At 43.3% G+C, this 26,223-nt stretch overlaps 1 protein-coding gene across 2 annotated transcripts in view; it reads left to right on the forward strand.

Moving 5' to 3' along the window:
• Window positions 1-26,223, forward strand: part of vps13b (vacuolar protein sorting 13 homolog B) — a 312,159-nt gene that overhangs the window by 30,773 nt on the left and 255,163 nt on the right. For both annotated transcript variants that reach the window (XM_030102906.1, XM_030102905.1), the window contains exons 8-16: window positions 2,069-2,331; window positions 5,134-5,229; window positions 6,696-6,818; window positions 6,917-7,054; window positions 9,003-9,090; window positions 11,359-11,544; window positions 13,626-13,795; window positions 14,192-14,386; window positions 17,191-17,315. In XM_030102906.1, coding sequence (XP_029958766.1) covers window positions 2,069-2,331; window positions 5,134-5,229; window positions 6,696-6,818; window positions 6,917-7,054; window positions 9,003-9,090; window positions 11,359-11,544; window positions 13,626-13,795; window positions 14,192-14,386; window positions 17,191-17,315 — 1,384 coding nt within the window. The remainder of the gene's footprint in view (window positions 1-2,068; window positions 2,332-5,133; window positions 5,230-6,695; window positions 6,819-6,916; window positions 7,055-9,002; window positions 9,091-11,358; window positions 11,545-13,625; window positions 13,796-14,191; window positions 14,387-17,190; window positions 17,316-26,223) is intronic.

A 26,223-nucleotide genomic window follows, 5' to 3' on the forward strand; every position in this document is an offset into this window, starting at 1 on the left:
TGTTCCTTTAAGCATTTTGATGTAAAAGTCACCCTGGTAGTATCAAACAGTGTTTAGGCTGAAACATGCTCCATTAGGTTTATTGATGTCTGTGAGCAAGTGTTGAGGAGACACTTGGTTGGATAAAAAGAGGAGAGAGCCCGTCCCAGTTCAGTCATAAAATCAGTTTTCCTGCATGGATGTGTTGCTCATGCTCAGCCCCAGCTTGCGCATTAAACAGAGGCACAGTAGCCTCTGCATTGTGGTCAGGTAACCAGTCCACCTCTCCCTCGATAAACATGGAGGGACATCTACTGGCCTGCAGGGGCACTGCCTCCTCTCACCCCTCTTCTGGAACTGTCTGACACTGAGCCTCTCAATCGCTTCACACACTGGACACACCCTGAAGGTTAAACAGCCACTGCTGTCAAAATCACCTGTTTTTGAAATTGTACTCACCAATTTGGCACCATGCTTTTTGTTCCAGGCAGGTTGCGCTCATGGCGAAGTAGAGAAAAGAGGATGTTTCACACCTGCATGGTCACTGTTGCTTCACTCCAGCCAGCTCGCATCACTCTCCGGGAATCTTTCACTCGCTTCTTTTGGATTAGTACTTCAAAGTCTCCCCAAGCCGCTCTGTTTTGATCACTTGATTGGGAATTGTGCTTTTTGTTTTGATTGCAAACGCGGGTTTCGTCAGAGGGTGACGTGAAGTGAAAGAGCTTAAGTTGTTGAAGTGACACCTCAAAGGCTTCGCGGAGCGAAAACAAAAGAGGAAACCGAGAAATGAGAGATAGAAGCGGACAGGGAGATTGAGCTACAGCGAGCGAGATAAAAAGCCATAACATGGGATTTCCAGCTGCCAATTCACAAAGTGAAAGATTTAATTAAAATATGTCATAATTTTCACCGCCTCAGCCGCTGGGATTCCTAAGCTGTGACCTCACAGACAATATTGTTTTCTCACAGAGGACGTGAGGCGGCGAGGAATGGGATTACACATTCTTGTATCTTGACATCAACTTCCTTTATCCCAACGTGTAGGGAAACAGACATGATGGGACCAGTGCAAGGGTCAGGATCCGGACCAGAGGGCTGCATAGCGCTTTTGAGATCTTGTGAGGTCCCAAATGGTTTTCTGATTTAATAATAGAGGAAGACTTTACCGTTTATATTGTAATGCACGCCACCAGCAGGACACCGGCTGATTCAGAAGTACATTGTCACCTGGTTTGAAGCTTGTGGGGTTAAGGTTTCAGCCCTCCACCCCCTCATTCTTGGAGCTTATTTTACACAATTCTCCAGCTCCCCATCTGCTGCAGATGGTTGCATCAGATACTTCACCTGCACGGCGAACCAGGCTCCATTCGGACCCGCTCTCTTTCATGACCCGCGCTTAAATCTGTTGGGTTCTTATCAAATGCAACCCACCCCGTATCTGCATACATTTGGTTTCTCACTGTCAGCCCGAATCACTGGAGCCAGCCGAGGTCCTCCTCTGTCAGGGTGCTGGCTAACAAAACGTGCCTTCTGGCCTCCATTGGAACGAACATCCCGTCTTTCTGCGGAGTTCTCGAAGCTGGGAGTTCACACAGCACTCCAATACGTACACACCTGCACGCTGGAGCATTGGCAGCAGCTACAGTGAGGCTGCCTCAGTCTGGACCGTTTCTGTGTGTTCGCTGACAGCTGAAACAGCTTGCTCGTATTAAAGTGCCTCCGAGGCATGGACTAATTAATTTAGTGTGCTGCACTGGGTAGAGGCACTTTACTACCATACGTCTGCTGTTTGTTTGATTGGTTTGTTCTCAGAACCTGCCTCGCCGGTGTGTTTTCACTTACAGAAATACTGGTTCAACGGTGAGGTGAACATTTTTCATTTGAACCCTGATTTGAATGTAATTTAAATTTGGCTATGATTTTTACACAGAAATGCAATCCACTTGTTTTTTTGGGAGTAGGAAAACATTTTTTTTTTATTCTGAGTTGAAGATGTTCTAATAAGTTAGTGTGGAGATGAGATTAATTTCATACATCAGCGTGGCTAATTTTGAATTACGGCTTATTGCTGTTATTCTTTGTCCTCCAGGGATGGAAGTGGATCTGGAAAGGCAGGGCTCCAGCCCAGATATATACATGCAGCCCGGGAGTCCCGAGGAGGAAGACCAAGGCTGGGTGTCCTGGGCGTGGTCCTTCGTCCCCGCCATCGTCGGCACAGAGGAGGAAGGGGAGGAAGGCCTATACCTGCAGAGAGAGACGGGAGGCATTCCCAGCAACCCTCAGCAACACACTCCCAAAGACCCCATCGTTTCCATCGGCTTCTACTGCACCAAAGCTTCTGTTACCTTCAAGGTAAACCGGCACAAAGCATTTAAACGTATTCCATCATATGCAGGCTTTTTATACGATTTTGTGTAAATTGGTACAAAGTACTGATCTTTTTTGCTGAATTGTTGTTTCCTCTGGAAAAAAAAAACATTGATCGTCTGGAGACGTTCTTGTTTATTTGCAACAACATAGAAAAATATTTGAAAATATATGTGCACTTGAATAATTTTTTTAAATCAAAAATCCTGTTCATTCCCTCTCACCAGTATCCTGACATTCACCGGTCACCTTCAGTTTAAGTCTTAAATCTGAGCCTGGGGAGTTCTGGGTCGTCTTCGTCTCTGTGTGCGGCGAGGCGGAGGCCGGTGTAACCGCTAACTGGCGTCTCGGGTCGCATTAATGATTTAAACATTATGTGTGGTATGGTGACTATTCAGAAATGCATCCCCGGTATTAATCCTGCCCGCTCAGTCAGAATAGTTGGAATTCATCTGTGTTTCCCGTCAGATTCAGGCTCTTCGGATCACATTACCGCTCGTCTGTGTGAGAGTGCATGTGTGCGTGTGTGCGTGTGTGTGTGTCTGATCAGTAGAGTGGAGGTACATCTCAGACCAAGCAGTGTTTTTTGAATAATGTTTAAATTGTTCCTGTATTGTTTGAGTTCTTTTAATCAATTAATTGCCTCTCGTCTCCAGTAATTGCAGACAGCTGAAAGGATGGCTTTTTTTTTTTAAACGTTTTGAACTCTTTCCTTCAAGGAAGTATTTAGTTTGATGGAATTTTACGTCTTTGAACAGCTTCTGACCGAAACCCGAGTTGGACATGAACGTGAAATCAGAGGTATTTTTAGATGCTGACGTTCTCCTCCCGAAATCTCCTTTGATCAGGGAAATTGGTGGTGCAATTTCATGACTTTTACACACTTAATGCATAGTTAAGCACTGACCATTTGTTCCCCTACTTTGCTGTGGCACACCTGCCAAACTCACTGCATACCAGACTTAGTGCCATTTTCCTTTTTCAGAAACATAGGGTTTTTTTTTTTTCTTAGGTTTGGTAGTTTTAGTCAGTGGTAGGTATTTTGAAATGTTTCAGACTTCAGGTCCTGCTTACAAACACCCTTCAAACACATTGATGAGCAGTGGAGGTGCATCACGTTTCTGCAGGAGTGGGTTCATCTTGCTCGAGGTTTGCGTTGCAGCCAGTGACAAGCCATTCATGGAGGGGAGTGTGGACTCAAATATAGAGGGGCAAGATCTGGAAACAGTCTACAATCTGTTAACAATGCTCCAGAGGATGGCTCTGTATAATGGGATAACAATCTAAAACACAACCCACAATCCACCCTGGACCACTTCAGCAAGCACAAACTGAAGGCATTTTATATGGTCTGCTTTCCTAAACATCGCTGAATATCTGTGGGTAGATCTCACAAGAGCAGACATGTTGGATCGATGGGGATTTCCACAGAAATGGAAGCGTTTTCTGAGAAGGACAGACAGAAGTTTGCTGGTTCATACAGCTTCATTCAAAACTTTATCTTTCACTTTTTTGAAAAATTTGAAGCGACAGAAAGTGATCTTTGATTAAACGTTCAGGAAATACGTCATAAACCAGCGTTATATATTCTCGTTGGAAGTTGTTCTTGGTGCCACGGACACTGTTGCTGAACAGGTTGTGGCGGACACGTGATTAAACTATCCTGGATATGGAAAGAGAGGAAGGGAGCGAGGGTGAGAGAGTCCGCTCCATCAGTAGGAATAATAAGGCACAGCTGTTTTTTGCCCTGCACCTGCTTCCTGTGTTGAAGTTGAACGGGTTGGGGTCTGCACATTCTGCCCTTCACCCACAGGTTCGAGACCTCAGAAGCATCACGGCTCGGTGTCGCTCCTTTTTTACCAAGTTCTCCCGTGCCGCTCTTCTGTTTCTACGTCCATACATCAGTTCCTCTTCTATCAGTTTCCCTGGGTGCTCAGTAAACAAACATGCACATTATCACTTTGCTTTTTGGCATGTTTAATGCTACAGTCATATTGCGATCATGGTCTCACTCAGGCCCGAAGAGGGGCCTCCTCTTAAATCAGAGAAGAGAGGCTGTCATGTGGTTTGATGAATGTTTTTGGCCCGGGTCCAAACCGGGAACAGAAAACGACTGAAAAGTCCCACGGCTGGCAACCAGCCTCTGATCTAAGAAAATGTCATATGTCCCTGTTTAGATGTTATTCTTTCTTGTTATATGGATTATTTTCTGGGGCCTCATCGTCCCTCACATCCAAGGCTTACAAAGTTTTTGTTTATTTATGAAATCGCGGATCTGTTTCAGCAGTGAAGTGTAGAGACACAGCAACACATGGTATGCTCTCCAGTTGTATGTATCCTCCTTTTTTGGGTCAATGTTGTCCAGTTGTTATCATTATTACTGTTTTCTCCTAACATGTTGAGCCACTTAGATCTCCTCTTGAAAAGGCTTCCTTATTTTTGATACATTAAAGTTCACGTCCGTGAAATGTAAAATTGATTTTCAGTTTTTTCTCATTTGGTTATGTTTTTATGTGAGTCAGAATATTTGTAAGAAATGATTTTATGTGACACATCCTAAATTGTCATTCCCATCAGGAACCTGGCTCTTCTGTCTCCTTGTTTTTACAGAATATTTAATTATTCAGATTTCATGTAGCTTTCTGATTGTTTCACAGAATCTTCAAAAATGTTGCTCATTTTGATCTAATTTCTGAGTCTTCCATTTAATTGTTGTATCAAGCAGTCAGCCTTTTCTAAATGCCTCATCTCCTTCATAGTAAGCATTTCCTTCTCTCTTTGTGTCAGCTGACAGAAACACAGTCGGAGAGCAGCTACTACAGTCCCCAGAAGGTCAAGTCCAGAGAAGTCCTGTGTCTGGAGCAGGAAGGAATCACGATCGAGGTGAGACTGAAAAACTCTGCACACCGTCTCCATGACGACAGAAGATTGTTCACCGACCAGCAGTCCTCCAGGGAGTCCACAAAAACCACCTTCTGATTTTGTGACGCAGAATTCAACATGACAGAAGAAGCATAGCGTCAATTACGCTTTCAGAAACGATAAGAGTCCTTGATGACTCAACTTTATTTTACCCAGACTAACACAGAAGTTGCCTGATGTCACCCAGAGTGTGAATTTACGACCAAGCAGTGAAAAATCACTGTTCAAGTGAAATACATGAAGCATGTGTAAAGACTCACTGTAGAACTTTGACCATGGCCTTTAAAACATTTTTTTGGGTGTTTTATTATATATGAAGACTCTTACTTCTTTTCTGAGTGACAAATATTAGGATGAATCTCGTTGGACCCAGAACACCCCACAGCCTGATGGTCTTTACTGAGGTCAAACACCTTGGTTCCCCAAAAGAAAAGGTTAATAAAAATATAGTTTTCATTTATTTGTTGGCTGTACTTGAAATTTGGTAACGTTTAATCATGATTTATACAGAAACTCTGTCAACACAGTGAAAACGTAACAAACAACACCAAAGAACAGGTTTAAAACTGCTTCTTTTTTTTTTATCAAGAAATATTTCTTGTTGAACAAAACTGAACTGAATTTATGTCTCAGCCATCAAGAGTAGTGCACATTTTTCATGTAGCCGTTTGGCGAAATGGGTTGCCCGTTCCTGCCTTAGTGAATTCTTCTGTTTTACCCTTGATGTAGAATCATTTAACTATCACTTATTGCTTAGTTGAGGTAAGAAGAGGATTTTCAGCTCCTCAGATCTCTACTAGGTGTAAGATTTTATGAATTAAATTTATGCTTAGAGAGAGTTAGAGAGAGAGAGTGAAGTGTGATCCAAAGCCTTTAAAAGCAATAAGATGGCTAGTTAAACCGAGAGGACTTAGAGCTTGTAATAGTCATGTGGTGACACATAAAAACTTTATTAGTTAGTTCTCTGTTTGGTTATCTATTAGGTAAAGAAAAGAGTCTAAGTGAGCCACACCTTTGTGGTTGCAGCGGCAGCTGCTTCTACAAACAAACATTCATCACTCTAAAGGAGAAGTGGAGGCGGTCCGACACCGACTCTTTCATCGAGCCCACAGTTTCCTCCTCACCACAAACCACGCTAACCTCATTGATCACTATGCCTACCAGTTTGCCATTCATTCACATGCAGGTATTTTCACTTTTGCTGTCTGTTGTAACATATTCAATAGATAATAAATAGATTTAATTGATTAAACTTGATTTCGGTTTTGTTCAATAATAAGGATCTCTTGATAAAAAGCAGCTTAAAACCTCTTTTTTTTTTTTAAAATACACTGTTCTGCATTACTTTATTTCTCTGGAAATCATGATGAAATCACTCTTTGATTTGGTGTAAAAGACGGTGAAAGTCTTGTTTGCGTCTCCTCCAGGTGCTCATGATGGGCGAGCCCTTCTTCGATTGTCAAATCGGCTTCGTCGGCTGTCGAGCGCTCTGCCTGAAGAGCATCATGGGAGTGCGAGATTTTGAGGAGAACATGAATCGTCGTGAAGAGGTTGAAGAAAAGTGTTGTGTTTTATGACCACTCCACTTAGTTTTCTCTGTGACTCCTGGCGTTAATGCGTCTTCTGTAACCTTGCGGTTTCCCTGCAGGATGCGGTTTTCTTCCGCTGCGGAGACAGCCTCAGCAGCAAAGGAATGACCTACCTCACCAACTCCCTGTTCGACTACCGCAGTCCAGAGAACAACGGAGTCAGGGCCGAGTTCATCCTGGACGCCGCTACACACAAGGTCACAAGAAAAAAAAAACAAAAAAAAACACTTTGGCTAAAATGTATGGTTAAAAAAAAAGGAATTCCTCAAAGTATCCAGTGTGTAGAACAGAGGATAACAACTAAATCAAAGAGCTGAAGGTGGGCAGATGGTTTTAAACAAGGTCACCGTCCAAGTCAGCGGATGTCCTACAGATGTGCTGACAGCTTGTGTTGTTTAACCAACAACAACACTGTGAAATAATGTCTGAAACTCAGCCACACTTGACCTGTACTTATTTACACAGTCGTCACCAAGCGGACGATCTACAGAAGTGAGACTGGAAAGCCCAATAACAAAACAAATTCCAGCTCGCTCATTAGAGGTGATGTATTACAAACGATATATTGTACAAATAATCTTGCTCAAACACTGTCAATTCTTGGCGAGCACAGTAGATAAACACAGTAGTTTATCTTAGCCGATAAACAATAATCTGGCCTGATCACTTATCTTTCATCTGGAAAAGTGATACCGTTTGCAGCTTGTGGCATTTTCATTGCTACTTAATTATTCTGTTCTTTTTCTTTTCACTGCTTTTTATTTGTGGAGACATTTCAGTGTAAACCTGCATTACCTGTGTCAGTTACTGAGCTGCAGAGGAGGAATGTCTCCGCTATCTTTAGTAGTGGTGTTAAAGCCGTTGTTCCTGATAAGTCCCCGCTCCCCTCATCAGCCCTCGCAGCTCGAGTGCCGACGGTGTTGACTCTGCTGAGAAATGTTCGTGACCCTCAGTGAAGCGACTGTTTGGACATCCATCCATCCATTCGGCCATACTCGAAAGTCCAGCGCTCAAAGGCTCAGTGTTAATTCATTAGCGATTTTGAAACCAGCGTGGCTTTGATCCAAAAGCATGCTGGAGCCATTAGAGGTCCCCTAATAAATATTACTCATTAACCCGTTTCCCTGATAAGCCTCTCCTCAAATCTTTAGAAAAGGTGGGCTCGGTCCAGGGTGTGGTGTTAAATCAGTGTGAGGGGCCTCTCTCATTGTTTCTTGCTTGCACACTCATTCTAAACTGTTGAACATGGCTTGGAGTGTGATAGAAGAGGCAGATCCCAGGTAGAACAAAGCTTATATAAAAGTATGTTTTCTAACATCAAGTCCTCATAATGGTCATGGATAAAATTCAAACCCTGCACAGCGGTTCAGTAGCTCTATCGCCGGGGTTTGAACCCTGCGTGACCTGCTTGCTTTTTTTATTCGCTGCAGTTTGGACGTTGCCCCCGGGTCAGGTGAACTCTCCTCAGGGGGATCTCAAGGGACCCCACAGTGTAAAGAAAAAAGTTGGGGTGGTATCTAAACTCTCAGGCGCCCACAGCTCTGGAAATGCGTGTGTTTATTTTGAAGTGTCAGGCCTGTAACAAACTGTTGATCCATCCAGGGTGTGTTTTGGTTCCTAATGTATTTGTAGTTGGATTGGCAGCAGCCATGAAAAAAAAAAAAAAAAAACGGGGCCAAATGGAGCCACAGTTTCTTTCCTCTTTATTTTGTTATTGAGTAATTTCTAAAAGTCTTTATAAAGTCTGTTAATGTTTGATTATTTTTTTTTTTGAACTGGCTATTCTGCTGGCAGGTGATTTCTCAGTAACTTTCAAAAGTGGGAACAAACAAAAGTTATTTGATCGAAGGGGAGCATTAATGTCTCTTTTGATCATGGAGGTTGTGGAGTTCTGGTTTACAAAGTGAGACATGTAGATGCAAACATTGAATAAATGCCATTGTAGTCCAGTATGAGTGATCCTAACGGCCCGGTAAACCCTTTGGTGTCCGCCTGAAACAGATCACTGCTCAATAACTCTTTTTATCTCTGAATTGACCTCCATTGCCGTATCCAGCTCGACCTCAGTCATTGCCACTCTTAAAGGGTATCGGCTTGTTTGCTCCCCGACCGCCTCGTTTACCAAGCTCCGCTTTTGTTTGGCAGGAGACCTACACGGAGATAGCAGGCATGCAGCGCTTTGGTGCTTTCTACATGGATTATCTCTACACAATGGAGAGCAGCATCGACAAAGGTATTGTCTAATTCGTCACCGCTTCTCCCTCGCCCTCCGCCTCTGTCGCGCTCGGCCCGCTCTCTCCTCTCTCCTCCTCTCTGTTGAACAAGCCCCCTGGAGACTCAAAGAAAGAGCTTGTCTTGTTTCAGTCGCAGCCACCTGGTCCTTGACCCTCTCTGTCCTCACTCTCACCCCAAACTTACCTTGAGGGCAACTGTCAGAAGTGTTTAGTCTGCGCTGACACGTATTTGAGTTTCTCTCTCTCGCTCTCTCTCTCCACGTTGCCTGTTGAAACACTGTTTTCTCTCCGTCTCTTTACCTGTAAGCTCTTGAGAAAGTGAATAGGCCCTCCTGGCCTAATGAGATGTCACTCTTGCTGGCAGAAGCCTTAAGATGGGCAGGGTTCCTCATTCCTCAGCTACACTCAAGAATGTTTATTCATGTCTGAAAGATCTGAGGTTCCCATTAAGAGATAAAGCGTGCTACCTTCATTGTGTAATGTTGCATTCGGCTAAACAGGTGTCTTTGTGCTTCGGAGCGATGCGGAGCATTTTATTTCTGTGCTGCCGGGAAGCCTCTATCACGGAGGTGACGCCTGACTGGCTCGCTCCAGTTCTGGGATTAGTTAAAATCTTTAACAGTTCATAAAACGATGACATTGAAATGTGCAGGAATTGAGAGTACAGTAGCAGATTTTATGGATTTTATGGAGTGATATGTTTTTTTTAAGCGCCACAAAAATCATCTACTTGATAATTCGATTTATTTAGAGTCAATAACTACACCTGTGCGGTTTGGCTTGCCTTCATTTCCCCTTCCTCCGCCTCAGCGGTCCTCTGACTAGGCGATTGTTTCCTCTCGCCGCTGTCAGCCACAGATCGAAATCTAAATTAAAACAAAACATTGATCGTGTCGTCCCGAGCTGTCGAGGTGTCTCCCTGACAGCAGGATCAGTGTCAGTCTCCCCTCCTGCCAGATAGCTGCGGTTACTCTCACCAATTGGAATGCTTCTGTTCTGTCAGCGTCTCTCTTCTCGGACTCGGACCGGTTCCAGTGTCAACCAGAGAAATGAGTTTGCATCGCCACAGGACTAACTTAAACTCTGAGTCAACCGAAATGCTAACCCACCCAGGTCACGCTCACCGTCGACTTCACATTAGAGTAATGCTGCAGATTAAAACCCGCTTTTATTTTTTTCTTCTTTTTTTAATTTTTTTGGAAATCGAGACACTTTTAAATCGTCTAAATCCCAGCTAATTTCAGCCTTCTCATCATTCCACTGACCGTTCTAACTGCAGCCATATGGTAGATATTAGGCCTAATCCACTGCAGCCAAATCTCACTGAAAGGAAGAGGAAGTGGCATTGCCTGTTGCCCTTTATACTTTTTTAAAATTTCAGTGGGAGCTGCACCCCCGTTCCTCAGTTCATTCAGCGGAGGAAAGAAAGAATAAAAGAAGAAAGAAGTGAGATTCACAGTTTTGGTTCTGGGCTGTAAGGCTGTGCAGTGGTGGAATGTAATGGGAATAAAGCAAGTTGTGACCCTTTGTCCTCTTCTTCCCTCACTGCCATTCATCCACCCCCTTCTTTTATTTTTAATTTCTCCCTTTTTATTGCTGGGGAGCCGGGTCTTTTAAGTGGACCTCTGGAACAGGGGCCTGCGATGAATGAAGGGACAGCTGTGTGAGAGGAGTGGACATTTGGAATATTCATCATTCCAGCGGTTCACGGCTTTGTGAACTGCTCCCTGCTGCTGCATTACACCAGAACTATCCTTGTTGCGCTTTCGCCCAACTGAACACTGAAAATTTTTCCTGATACCTAATTAAGAAATGAGATATGGGGAAAATTGTAGCTTCTTTATCAAAAACAACAATTTGTTTACCTTTTGTCGCTCTGCATTTCAGTTTCCTGCTGCAAACAGCTGGAAACATCTGCAACAGAGCTTCAAAGTTTCTACATTTATTCCACACATATTCCACCATACAACCATTTGATTTCTTTCTCAATACATATCAATACAAAAACTGTAAATACTACTTCCTTTTTGTTTTAAGAAATATGTAACTTGCATGTGTTTCTTTGTTGCTTTTTTCTTTGTTCCTACTTGATGCCTCTTGACCAACAAGTCATTGTATACCTGGTAAAATAAAACATCTGATGTCACTTATATTAGTACATTAAGCTTGACAGTATGTTAATGTTGTAGAAATTGATTAATCCCATCGTTTGTGGCTTTGATGCTTTTGTTACTCATAACTGTGTGAATGTGTGTGTTTGCTTGCAGACTCTCAGGACTTCTCTGTGGTGAATGCTGAGGAGGTTGTACCCGTGGTTCAGGAAACGTCCATCAAGAGGCTGGTGGTTGGACCTCTGGACGTTCGATTGCACAGCAGCGCCGTCCACCGCATCTTCAAGATGGTCACGTGTGCCATGGACCACGAGTACGAACCGTACTGCAAACCACAGCGAGGTGCGGCATTGCACACTCACACATGAATGACCACAGACACACAAAATGCAACAGAAATTTGGGGTTTTCACTTGTCGTGTAAGGGAAATTGCTTTGGTATTTTTTAGCTGCTTGGATCGAATTTTGTCCTCTAAAATGTTAATGAAGTAAAAACACAAATCAAGCAAAGCAAACAGCTCATTCAGTATTCGTACAAATGTTTTAATGGAACCGAGGAAGCCGTGTGTGAATGCAGCCTCAGAGTTTTTCCCCAGCGCTGCCTCGTGTTTTCACCGTTCTGTTTCTGCCAGGGATCAGAAACTGCAGCAGTTTGCACTTTATAGTATCCTCATCCCAATGTTATTTCCTTGCACAACCCATCCTTCAACACACACAGCTGTGCATGAAAGTGGTGACCTTTCGGGCCACACGAGGGAGGTTAAGCCAAACACCTTTTGTTAGTGATCATCCCTGCATAGCTATTGATGAGCTCATGCCTTGGATGTTGTGAAAGAGAACATGGAATGTGTGCCTGTGTGTAATATCTGTAGCAATAACTCTTCTGCAAAAAAAAAAAAAAAACGATTTCTGTGAAAGGATAACATCCGCAGGTTTCGGTTGTTTTAGCATCTGTGATAGATAATGGCTGATGGAGTAATTACTGCGGAGGTTCGTGTCTGAAGTCAGTAGGTCACTGGGATCCTTCCTGTTTCTAAATGCGTCTCGGCTCTGTGGCATATTCTGCTCGGTCAAGTCGGACCCCATGGGGCCCAGGGAGAATGAAAAGAGTCCATAAAAGAGGAAGCCAGAGTTACTCTTGGTGTCCTCGTAATGCAATAACACATGCATTACGTGTGGGCCTTTCATATTCTTTCTGTATGATATTACTGAGTTTCTGCTCAGCTCAACAGCTGAAGGTCTGATAATGGAACACTTCATAGAGTATTTCTGATTGTTTTTTTTAGGGCATCGATGTGGGTCTGTTGGAGTTCTGTTTCAATCAGCCACGCCACTGAATGAAAATCATGAAATTCTCAAAAGAAAAATGGCCTCATGTTTGAAGAATTGATTAGTTATTTGAAAGAACGAATTGATCACTTTCAAAGTGCAAAGTTTTCAGCTGGATCCCGGGCTTTAACAAATATTTCCTGACAATCTAATGCCATAAAAGCTAAACGACTGAATGTGAGGAGTAACATTTTGTGTCTGGAAGTGCTTGTGGTTTCAGTGTTCATGTACCTGCGTCCCTGATGAAATACATAGTTTCTGTATTGAATCCTCGCTGTGGATATTGACTTCAGGCCTGGTACGTGATTGGATTGGACATGGTCGTACCAGAGGATAGTGAGCCGAGGCAGTAGGCCAAGGAACTAAATAGCTCTGAGATCAGGTTCTGAGCCCACCTCGTAGCAGGGGAACAAAGTCCAACCCGACTGTTCCAGAACTGCGCCGAGCCCCTGACCCGGGCGCCGAGCCAGAGACCTCACAGAGGGCCCAGGATTCGGTCCGCCTCGGCCCCCCTACGTGGTTTAGTGGTTCAGTCCTCTGGTCCCTCACTCCTAGCTGCTGACCTCGCCCGCTTTGTTTCCATGATTGACTTTTTTCCCATCATTCTTAGAGGTTTTAAGGCCCTGATTGAATGAGTGGTTTTATTAAATAGTTCAAAAGCAAAGCTACTGGGGAAACAACCACTATAATGAATATCGCTCAGAGATGCCAGCATTTTTATAGTGTATGTCTATTATATTTCATGTATGAGGTGGTAGTGGTTTTTCTTGAGAGGAAAAAAAAAGGCTTTTTTGAAAGCCATTGTTTCAAAGCTGGAGGCCCTGCTGCTCCCACTCAAAGCAATCCATGTGCTTTATAGCTAACCTCCTTTCCTGTAAAATAGTCTTCAAACCTCAAATAAAAAGGTCTGTGGCCTTTTCAACTCCTTCACTGTAATTCTAATAATCAAGCCCAGGTCACAGATTCATGTATCCATCGAACTTTGCCAAAGAAAGAACACCTTTTTTTTTAATTTGGACTTTATTCTCCATATCCTTTGTTACAATGTGTCTTCTAAGGCTAACATGTTTCATTTCATTTGGTTGTTTGTGTAGAAATGTTTGAGGAGAGAGACGTTCCAGCAACTCCCGAAGAGATATCGCGCCTGGAGGAGTTCATCCCCAGCAGACTGACTTGTCTCACTCTGCTCCAAGTGTCGGTCACCGTCTCCATGGCCGAGTTCAACCTCCTGCACACGCTGATGCCCGTCATCATGGGCCACAAGGTAGTCTGTGCTTTCTCAAATGTTGAGCTCTGTTCATGGGAAATCAGATACAAAGAAGTAAATTTCTCTTCATTGAAAAACCTGCTGCTCCTTCTGACTGCAGGCATGTTGCTACATCCTGATACAGTGTCATGAAGACCAAAGGAGGAGCTCAGGAAGCTGTCTGGCTTAGCTTCAAACAACCCCTGCCAACTTATCAGAGATTTTGAACTATCGAGACCGAGCGGGCTTCATCTGTTTGAAGCTAATTAACAGATCTGACGTCCTAAATTATGAACTGCGCTTTTCAGTTTTACTCAAGTGTCTTCAGAACAGAAATACTTTAACTAATGGATGTGACTGCCACTTTTAATCCCCGTTTATCTATTTCTTGTTTTGTCTTATTTCTTCACCAAGGCTGTGCCAGGGCCGGTGACTGCGCCGGCGTTTCAGCCCGTGCACCCGCTGCCTTCTGTGCAGTTCCAGGTGGAGAAGGTCAACGTGGAGCACTCGGTGCCCATGTACGCCCCCGAGCTGGTCGGCACCGTCAGCAGCCTGAGTCAGCCCTCAGACAACCTGCTGCACCACTGCTACGCTCACCTCTACCTCAAGGTGAGCGCGATGATTTGCCTTTTCCTTTTCAAAAGACTGACAGAGACAGATGCGTCGCCATGCATGAATTCTACTTTATTCTCTTTTCATTCTGTGACATGTTCAATTAAGCCTGGACTTTTGCAGGTTTTTTTCTGTTGTAATTTTTATTGCAACACAAAATGCACTCACAGTAAAACTGTTTGTATACATTCTAGTCCACCAGTGGGTCGTTGCACCGTTACTGTGACCTGCTGACCTCTTTTCACCTCCTCATAAAGATCTCAGCCCTGAGCTTCCTGATGAGCACCAGTCCATTCCTGCTTTACTTTATCTGCCCGTTCAGTGGCAGATAATGGATGTGTCAAACACGAGGTTTATTTAAATTGGCCTGATGTTAAAGTTGCGGTTGTTTTGCTTGTTTGGCTATATATAGATAGAGCAATATATAGATATTTTCATTTGGTACACTGCTCCACAACAAAGAAAAACTTTAAAGATACAAATTAAAGGTTATTGTGACTCTGTTTTGCCAGTGTGGCCCACTCAGGATGGCATTGGGTTGTTTGTGGCCCTTGACACTACTGAGATACAGGAACACTTCCTGGCTGTGTGATTTTCTCTGGCAATTTTTAGCTCAAAATGAAAAGAAAATGTCAAGACTATTTGTCAGTCAACAACAAAAATAATTGTCAAATCTGATGTGGTGACAATTTTTCACTTTTCTACTAAAAATGTCAAGTTGATTTGAAATTCAGATTCTTTTCTTAGGGTTTTCCATCCCAGCCAGGCTTCAGGTATAACTGATGTAAACTAAAGTACTGACCGCTCTGCAGTGTACTCTAACGGAATGAATACTGGGCTTTGTAACTTTTTAACAGATCCCGTTCATCTACTGTTCAGCAAGTCTGGATAACAAGCCCGGATGCCGTTCGTCCTGATGCTGCCTGAGTGTGTTTATAAGGCAGGATGTTTACTGGGCACCATGCTGGTAGTCCTTATCACAGGGTCACCGCCGGGTTAACAGTCACCTGGTCAGTGGCCGAGGGCCACTGTGACCAATCAGCCAATCTGCCAAGGTCCTAATGCTACCTCCGGATTGTGGCAGAGGGATCACAGAAGGGTGGAGGTCATTCTGGCCACAATTCACCCAGTTCAGGAAGTGATTTGAAAAGGGTATAAACCAGGGCTTATCTTAATCTGTGTTTTATTGACACTGGCTGTCAGAGTTTAGCTTTCTGTCTTCAGTGGAGTGGGAAGCCATTGTTTTGCTTCTCCATGGGAGAAAATCAGCTCAAGGAGACGACGGCTGCAGAGGTTAAACAAAAGCTGTAAACATGGAACAACTCGTGCTTTTGAATAAAATAAAGGGGGGGGGGGGTAATTTCTAACTATTGGATGTGTGTTAAAATTGGGCTTCCTCACAATTTTAAATAACCAATCTTATAATTAAAATTTTGAAGCACTAGTTCATCAGTAACATGCAGCTTTGGAGATTTAAACTAATATTAAATGTCTGAATATCAGATTTAGTTCGTTCACCTGTTACGGACAGAAGAAAAATCACTATTCTAATAAATATGCAATAAACCTGTGGTCGGCTCGAATAAATGACAGCTTTTTGTTCAATTCTCAATTATCCGTCGTGGTTTTGCTGCGCTTGCAGAGGTTGAGCCGCAGCAGCAGCAGCTGTGTGCTTTGACAGCTGGGCGCTCCCATCAGCTCCGTGCCTCCATTATTAAACAGGACTTCTCCTCCATGTGCACTATTAACAGTATGTAAACATAGAGATTATATTACATTAAGTGTGGATACCAGAAGCTTAGATGGTGAGAAAATGATCGTTAGATGTGTCCCTCTCTGTTTCACAACAAAAAGTACACTTCAGAGTTTATCTTATTGGACAAGATGATGCCTTAAAAAGTATTTGCATCATCTGTACCTGCATCCTTACTTGACAACAAAAAGTTATTTCACCTTGCAGAATTTATTTTGTTTTAAGATTTTATTCTAGCCATCACAGGCATGATTATGTAACAGTTTGGTAGTAATTATCCTATTTGTTGTTTTGTGAATAGATTAAAGTTTGTCCTGAAGTGGGGAAATTTGTATCATTGCAGAAGCGAGATAAGATGATGTAAAAGAATCTAGACAGTAATATTATTAAAGGCTAACAGTAAAGTCAGTGTTTTCAGTTTTATAATCCATTCAGTCTACTGGAAAATATAAAAAAATAAGCTGCAATAGAGACCAAAGAAGGAAACAGAGTGATTCAGACTGGTCGAAGGCTTTAGAACAGCCTCCTTCGCCATGTTGAGGATATTTATTTCCACCACTGAAATGATGAGTCAGAGAAAAAAAATCTATGAAGAAACGCAAGCTGTATTTCAAGGTAAACAGCCTGATCAAATCATCCTTCGCGTTTTGAGCAATTCTGGGTTTCATAAACACAAGACAGCTCATTGCTCAAGGAGAGTTTGATGAAAATGTATGTTGATGTCATGTTTTGTCTGTCCCAACCACACCACAGAAAATAGGCTGTCGGTGTGTTTATTTCTGACTAATTTTTTTACATTATTCATTTCAACAATCATCACACAGTCGCTATCATTATCTCATCTGAAATTAAAAAAAAAAAAAAAAGTAATTTAAGTGTAATGATGATCCAGTTCTGAGGACCTGGACGTGATGAATGAATTGTTATACTTGTTATACTAGGTCTTGCTTTCTTTCTCTTTTTTTGAGCTTTTAATGTAATAATCACTGGCCCCTCTGATTTGTCTTTTCCTCCTGTAAATGTCCGTCCTTTCGTCCTGTGCTTGCAGGTGTTTGGGTTCCAGGCAGGCTTGACATGCCAGGACAGCACAGGAACCTTTCTTCCCCTCATCCCCATCATTCCCTCCTTCAGCACGGCGCTCTATGGGAAGCTGATTCAGATACCTGATCTCTGGTGAGTGTGCACAGCCTGCATGCATAAAAGCATGCCATGTAATCAAAGTATACAAAAATCTGTTTCTCTTCCTCTGTCAACCAGTGTTGGTCACTCACGGTCCTTCATTGTTGCGAGTGACGGTAACTCTGTGCACACGCTTATTGCAATACATAGAAATGAGCTCGACTCTCCTGTAGAGTTCCCTGACAATATGATATAGTTTAAGTTCAGAAACATCTTCCTCATGTTGGCTGCAGCTGATGTTGCACGCCTGCGGTACAGGCCGAGCCTGCAGAGACCCGAAAACGTTTTCTAAATCGATGGAAGGTAATGGTTTTGGTGTGTTTGGTTGAAGTAAAAACACTCTGACGTATTTGAGCATGGCTTGTGTCCTAAAGAGCGTTCCCCCCAAAAAAAGGATTTTGAAGCTGAATATTGAACAGTTTGCCAAAAAACGTGTTACTGAACCTGTTTTGCTGGCTCAAGGTAGTTCACTTTATACTGTTGCAGCGTTATGTGATTCCTGTTTATTTGATTGGTTGTACATGGAGGTGCATGTACACTTTGCAGTCTGCATACAATGTGTTCTCCCTGTATGCGGCGTGCCAGAGGCCATGTACTCCGCTGCGTAAACAGGATAGCGTGTCGTGCATCAGAGGGCATTTGAAGTGATGGATGAGCAGCTCCTTCAGCGGTCGCTTAGAACAACCGAAAAACAATCGTCGAGTAACAACAGCAATGGTTTCTTTAGTTTGAAACACAAGGAAGGGAAAAAAGGGGAAGATTAAAAAGAAAAAAACTCTGTTCTATATCCCTGTTTTTTTTTTTCTTCATACCAGACATGGAATGACTCATGAGAGATGTCTCCAAGAGAGTTGAAGCAACTTTGCAAGTTGAAAAGAGGACACAAAGCGAATTGCGGTGAAGCAATTGGACAAATATAGAGTTTTAAGTGGTTCAACAAGGAGATATGAACAATAAGTCAATGTGGTGTTTTGTTAAATCCACAAAAAAAAAAAAACTATCATGAAACCAGAAAAAGAAGACAACAAGGTAAAATTGGAAAGTGGTGACAGAAATGAGCAGCCTGTAGCGAGCCATTCACAGACTGAATGACGGGGAGAGAAATGCCACATGAGATTAAATCAAGTCAGTGAGAGGATGGAAGATGATGGGAGTCGTGTAAAGTGAGTGTGATGGAATGTGACGACCAGGGGACCAGAACAAAACTTCAGGAAATAAAGAACATTATGCTCCAAGATAAAGCAAAGAAAGACAGTTTAATGGGATGCTCTCTCTAGGGTTAGTTGCATGAATTAGTTTTGTTCTAAAAAAAGCAAAGTAATACCGTAGGAACTGGTCAAAGCAGCAGATGTCTACACGGCACTGCCACAGCGGCTAAATACAGTTGCTTGCCTAAAGGTTAATAAATGTCTTGTCTGTGTAATAATTAATTTACCGTATAATGTTCAAACAGAGCAGAAATTGAATCAGACTGAGGAAAAAGCCCATCTTTTCCAAAAACATCAAAAATGTCTTAAAATCATTCTTTAACTTTATTATTAAACAAGACAAGACTAATGTGCGCCAGTTTTATTTTATTTTAAAACTCAATCACTTTGCGAACAACTGAAACTTTTATCTTTTAAAGTTTGCTTGAGTTAGGCGCAATTTCCAAAAACCTTTTTTGTCCAGTGTAGGGAATATTGGACAACATTAAATACTGTTTAATATCAAACCTCTGGCATTGAAAAATATTTGAAAGTTGAAATAAATTTTATGCTAAAATATTTTTTCTTCATTTCTTTTCAAAGCTTGAGTGTGTACTTTTAAAACTGTAGCAGCGCAATAGAAACATTTTGTTGAGTTTTTTTTTTTTGGATTCTTCCATTTCATTATTCAGCCCTCAAGGAGACACACACTTTAGAAATGTGCAACAAACCATAAACCTGTAAGCCACCATGATATACTGAATACTCACATTTATGCTTTTCCTGCCTGGGTGACTTTTTCATCGGATCATAAAAGCAGTCATCCAGATCAGAACTCCCTTTTTATATAGGACATGCGTTTTGGGTCCCGGGACTCACTCAGGTCCCCACAGCACAAGCAATACCTGGGCGTCTCTCACACACACACACACACACACACGCACACACAGCCCGTGCCCCCTGTCTGACACCTCGCAGTCAAAGTGCCTGTTAAAGCAGGAAACCAGTTGTGCAGCACTAGCTTGGGAATCAATTTCCCCCCATTAGTTTAGATTTAAACATGTCAAAGAGCTGCAGATGGTTTTGACTTATCCTGACTTCTTCTCCAGACAAACATTGTATCTACTGTACGGCGGTGAGCCGGCCACAAAGGGAACTGCGGGACCCGAGTGTTTCCTCAGACAGAACCTGATTCCCTTTGCTCTCTGCTCCTAATAAGAGCCTGCAAGTTGTTTGTTTGATCTCCGCCCCAGCCCCGTCCTGCCCCCCGCCTTGCTGTCCTGCCTGCCTCCAATAGTGGATTCAGATGTCAAACGGATGTTATTTTTCTTTCTGACAATCACTCGATGTTTCTCATCTCCTGAGAGCCCTCCACATCAGTACCCTCCTGCGGCTTTCCCCTCAGCTCAGCCCGGTCTTTGGAAACAACACGGCCGACCTCTCACAGCCTCCGTGACATGCGAGGAGGCGCTCGGTCTTTTCTTCTCTGAATAGGTATCAGACTGTGTGAGGGCGCTGAAGCCAGACCTCCAACAGGTGAGCACGTCACCGTGCTGAGAGGATTACTTCCACCTCATCCCCAGCTGAAGTCTGGCTTGATGTTTCCGTCACTTAAAGTGGTTCAACACACTCCTCGCATCACGGCTCGCATTGTTTCACTGTCAGCCTCTCTGCTGTAGGTGATCATGCAAACGGGTTTCTAAACGCAGTCTTATGAGTTCTGTCATTTTCTGAGTCGGAGTGACTCATATTTGACCCTTTCCTGTTCAAGCGAGAGGAGACACAGCCCAGCGTCTGACCTGAGTGTCACCACAGTCAGAATCTAATAAACACAAGCTGACAGTTCGCTCCTGGAAGAATGATGACGAGCAGGTTTGACAGAAGACACGCCGTGGAGAGATGCGTTGTTTTCTAGTGTAAAGCAACAGACAAACATGCTTCCTGTTAGTTGCCTTCAGCTAAGGACTGGTTGGAAATATAGAAATAGCTCTAACCTGGGTTTGACCCCTCATTTGCTCTTGTGTTTTTTTTCCTGTTTGTTTGAGCACTTTGGGAGTCTCTTTCAGACCTGCCATCTTTTTGTAAGAACTTTGCACATGTAACAGAGCACTTTGCATGACGGACGTGCAGTCGGAGGCCTCCTTTCCCAGCGGGAGAACCGGGGCCCAGAAGTGACAGAGCAGGTCACTGGAGCAGCCAAAAGATGCACTCCACCAGGTGGTAGCATTTAATTTGCCTGTATCTAATGTTTGTTTTGGAGCTGCTCCTCCCTGCTGATGTAACTCCAACAACATCCCTTTCCAAGATGTTTGGTTCTCAGAGAGTAGACACAGAGCTGCGCTAGCTTTGGATTTATAATGAAATACTAAATAACGCAGCAGGAATTAGAGTTTAGAAAGACGGCATCATAAAAATGCAGACAGATTTTGGAGGGCAGCTGGCTCACACTTAAGTGTGTATGACTGCCAGGTAATCATGGGGGATTTGAGAGACACTGGGCGTCTGTGAAGAGCAGGCACCTCCGCTGATGAGCTGGCCCATGAGCACATGGCTCAGGTTTCCTTCAGTCTCACCACAAAGGCTCCCACTCCTCACGGTGGGCAGCGAAGGGGCTCTCACTAAGAAAAGTACACTTCTTTTGACATCTTCCCTGTCTGCCTTGGCTTTAGCTGGGACTCTGTGAGACGTTTGGGTTGGTCCAATTAGAGCTGAATGTCTTCGCTTCTGAAGTGAAATCCTCTAGAAGGATAATTGCACCGCAGCAGTTACAGACTCTGACCTTGTAATGTCTCATATTGTTTTTAAAGCAAAAGAGCCGATACATCTGTGGTTATGTTGGATAAGGGATGCAACTGTCTAGATTAGTTGTTCTTGTGAAGGCACCACAGCTCAGCAGCAATATCCCCTCAGACGTGTCTGTGGAAAATGTGGTGATTAAGTCTTACTGCAAGACAAACTGAAACCTGTATTGAAAGCCTGCTTGCTGCCTGTTTCCAGGTTGCTGAAGTTTATTCTGTAGTCAGCCGTTTGCATTGTGTTTAGGCATGACTGTGGTTAATGTGTAACCTCAAGCGAGGGTTGTTGGTACACATTAAACCCGATCACTGTCTGTAAATGTTGACCTGCGCTGCGGAGGTGGGAGTCTTACAGTTGGCACCACTCTTTGAAAACAGCCTTAAGCTTTTGGCAGTCACTCGGTAGTGGCATTACTTTAGGATAATCTTAATCTATATAGCCTTCACTCATGTATTTTATCCTTATGCTTACATACTTTTATTCCACAAACTACAAAAAACTATAATCACCAATTATAGAAAATTAAAGAAATCGAAAGCTTTGAAATAAAGTCTTCCTCTCCATGGTTTGCTAATAAAGCCCACTGCGCTGATCAACAGAGAGCGTCTTGAATGCACTTTAACTCCAGTTAAATTAGGGTGCTGCTACGAGGCATCAGGTTGTGTGTTTCCCCAGTGAACGCCGAAGTGTGGGCCCCAAAACCGCACAGCAATCTGCAGCGAGGCTCGGTCTGTCCGGCTGTTAAACCTCTTACTCTAGATAAAATCAGTGCTTTCAAAAAAAGGAAAGAAAGAAAGAAAAAGAAGGCGAGTGGGAGGTGGAAGGGGAATGTTAGAAGTGCCACCTGCATCGATCTCCCCAAAACCCTAACCTCACTCTTACTCAGACACTTGAGCACACACACACTCACACGGACACACACGTTTGCGCTCACACCACATAACACTCCTTGCGCAGGGCCACCTGACGGCAGCAGCACATGGAGGGGAGCCAAGGCCGGGGCCCACCAAGCAACCGACCAACAAACCGGCGGCGGCGCAGTGCGGTTCGTCGCATTGCAGGCCATAATTCAGGCCCACGCCAGCTTTTATGTGGCATTTTTAGCAGCCCCTGTTACTCGCCCAGCTATTTCTGAGGGGATAATTTCCCCGAGCATGTGGCATTACAGGTGCATGTTATATAGTCCCTAAAAGCTGCCCCGCTTCGCAAATGTTTCAGAATAGCAAAGAATGTTGGTTTTTCCCTTGATATCTAATTATTCCTCTAAGTCTGTTAGACTGTCATTCATGAGTTCAGTTATTAGCACTACCTGGAAGATTTTTATTTTTTTTCCTTCATGTGAAGCTGAGAGGTCCATTACTGTGTCTGGGCCAGTAGTCTAGACTCTAGATTAGCTCATGTTGTGATTTATGAAGGCTGCTTGAGGTATCTGAAGCACGAGGCTTCTGGTGTGATTGTAATGCCTCATTACTCCTGTTCATAGTTAGTCATAGCAAGCTGCTCCTGGTCTGTGTCTCCACGCGGGAGCCGAGAGCGGGAGGACAAATGCTTTCTGTGTCCTCGACTCGAAATGCATGTCGAATTCAGCAAACGCACACGACCAGCGTTCTTGTGAGAACATCGCCCCGTGGCTGTTAGATTTGTCCACCAGCCATTTTGGCAGGCGGTGCCATTAACAAGGTGAACTGGAACAATCATTCTGGATGAAGAAAAGTGATTTTTTTTTTTTTTTTTTTTTTGGGAGTGGCTGCTGGATGACAAGTCTGCATTTTTCTGCTCTGAGGTTACATTCGCATGACGAACGGCAGCGATTTTGCGAATGGCGTCACGCGCACGCGGCCGCTGCGTCAACCGCCGCGCTCGTCAGCTAAACTTGGAGACGCGTTGACTTCGTAATGAAGCGATCATTATGCAGGCCCCCGTTCAGCCCTTACTCATCAAGGTCCCTCGACGGTACAGAGAGCTGTTACTGTACGGCGACGGGTAATTGAACGACCTCAAATCAGCGTGTGGTTGCTGTGGTCATGCTCTGCTTTGAGTTGCGGTTCAGAGGCCATGAGAGCAGCAGAAAATTCATTTAGCCCAACAAGGCAGCACATGCTCTGCAGGCCCGTCCCTGCACTTGAAGAAACATGGGAATGTTTTCAGAAAGGGGGCAGGAAAAAAAAAAAAAAAGTTTTCACATGATGAAGCTGAAGGGACGTGGGCACAAACTGCAACAAGTGGGCTTTATGTATTAACAGGTGTGTATTAAAAGTCTGGATTGGCCTATGATGTAATATTGTTCCACTTTTCACTCTGAAGTATTTGAGTGGACAGGATTGTGAGCCGTACGGTAAAACATCATATTTCGTGTGGGACAGTCTATAAAATATTTAAGCCAACTTTGTGTTTGGGATTTTTTTTTTTTTTTTTTTTGTGGTGTCAGACAGTTTTATTTGGTTTTATGGCTGACGGAGATCAATGCGTGTATTGAGGAGTGTTGTATGAAGGAAATGGCATCAGTGAAAGCTCGCCCTGTGCTCCCGGTGATTGACGGTCCCCTTCGGATGGAAGCTTCCGCGCCTTTCCACCGGCACTGGACCCGCTCACAGTGAGAGAAACCAAAGTCCCACTACTGCGGGAGCTGTGTGCTTACCCCTATGATTGCAAGTGTCATTTGGTAGCTTAAATCAACAAGGGATTTAATTCACCTCTGTAAGTGTACGGTATGAACTTTCACGAGGAAGTCCAAGAATATGTGTTTAATTTAGTGTCAACTCTAAAGACCTTCAAACACCCGAGCTGCTTTTCCCACAGTTTGTTTTTTATTTCTACAGGCAAGTAAATTATTTATACTTCTTTATTCGACTCCCGCGGATTTTTCAGATATCTGTTCTTGGCTATTTTTCTACAGGCTTCCCGGTTGTCATCGCTAATAATTAAGCTGCTGCATCCACGCTGATAGACACAGTACTGCAATAAGGAAAGGCGTGTGGGTGTGTGCATGCATATGCTAAGCTACCTGCTACATGAATAAGATTAAACTTTGTTTGTTTGGCACTTTTCGTCATCTGTACTCCTTCATTGCAATTTACATCTATTAAATAAAATGTGGCCATTATTTAAAGAAATGCAAAAATAAGAATAAAACCTTATTGAGTTAAATCCAGTAATTTATCTGGTTTGGACATTTAATTGTTTAATTCCACTGATTTCAAGTTAAATTTTGTATTGTTTTTAAAATATACCTAACCTTTCACCTTTATTAACAATTCACATTGGTACCTGTATGAATAGTTATAATAGCAGATGTTTTTCTGCATCATTTCCACTTCATCCAGACTGTTTAAAAAAAAAAAGCGGCGAATGGAAGAAGAGAGCAGTGGCTTCAGCAGCAGCTGTGGATGTTTTCAGTCAACTGAAAGACTATTAATTCCTGAATCAGTCATCTGAGGAACTGAAGCTTGAGGGAGGGAAAACAGTGGGAAAACGTGAAGGATGGATGGATTATCAGCTCTGAGTGGATTATCATCTACTGTGGTGTGCATTCCACTGTCCTCTCCTCCCTGGCAGGCCTCAGGACTGCTGTGCATCGCCTTCTGCTCTCAGTCTTTTCAGACACACGTCATTTTTGAAGTGCCTTGAGAAATCTACTGTTGGTGACGAGTCATTCCAGGCACAGGGGTGTCTATAAATGTAATAATAATAACCATAAAAATAGGTGGTTCATAATACTTTCATCTGTAGCCCTCTGCATGAAAGTTGAAGGACTGAGGAAAGTATTTGAGGACTTAGCTTCAGAGCTGATGCCTCTGCTGACTCTGGTACCTGCTGCAGTAATGAGACACACTAAAATCTGATCCAAAATATAAACAGTAAAAATATGGGATATTTGGTTTACGGATGGACTTCTCTCATCTGTACATGTCCTGAAAATGAAACCACATGTCCTCCACAGCTGGACATGTTGGACAGAGGCAGGAGCACGCACGCACTCATGCACACACACGCGCACGCACGCACGCCTGCCTTGATGTGTTTTCCTTTGACGCCTGATGAACCACGTCATTGCCATTTTCTCGCCTTGCGATCTGCAGCTGTCTACGCAACTTGATTAAAACATTTCTTTTAGTAATCCCTGTGTAATGAACCCCTCTCCTGAGAATGGATCTGTGTGTGCGTGTGCGTGTGCGTGCATGTGCACTCTTTCATTCATGTGTGTCTGTGTGTGGTTGAGTGCGTACGTGTGTGTTATGGGTCAGGGGTGCTCCAGATGGAAGGAAGGGGATGTGTGTGTGTGTGTGTGTGAGAGAGAGAGAGAGAGAGAGAAAAGTGTTTCTTTCTCTGAAGAGTTTCGGCTGCTCAGAATTGAGAATGATTGAGGAACGCACACACGGTTCACCTTTGACCCCAGAGAACCACAAAGCTGTGAGCTGTGGCCACAGGTACAGTCCGTGCCCTCTTGTTAACTCGCAGCCTGATCCTCAACAGACACTTCAGAGGAGTTAGGTTACACTGGAGAGTGGACGCCATCCTGGACTGTAGCTGATGAGATGAAATAAAATTGTAATCACCTAATTGCCCCGACGTTCAAACTGTACTTCAAACAACTCAGCGATAATATACTTGTAATGTGAATAGCATTCCACAACTTGAGCCTAATCAAAATATAGTGTTTTAATAACTGATGACGATGAACTGGCTCATATAAATATAGAATCCATATAACAATAGACTGCAATTTAAAATATTGTTACTATCAAATAGTTCTTCCTTTTAAATCTTTTGACTAATTCAATGGGTATTTTTTTCTTTTACATTCTGTTATTCATTCATCCATCCATCTTGCTTTCATTTTTTTCATACATGGAGTTCTTTCGGGTGCATTAGCCTGTTCCTGCTGACTGTAAGGAAAAGGAGGAGAACCTCTGGATGGG

This window comes from Salarias fasciatus, chromosome 11 (assembly GCF_902148845.1).
Source record: "Salarias fasciatus chromosome 11, fSalaFa1.1, whole genome shotgun sequence".
NCBI lineage: Eukaryota > Metazoa > Chordata > Actinopteri > Blenniiformes > Blenniidae > Salarias > Salarias fasciatus.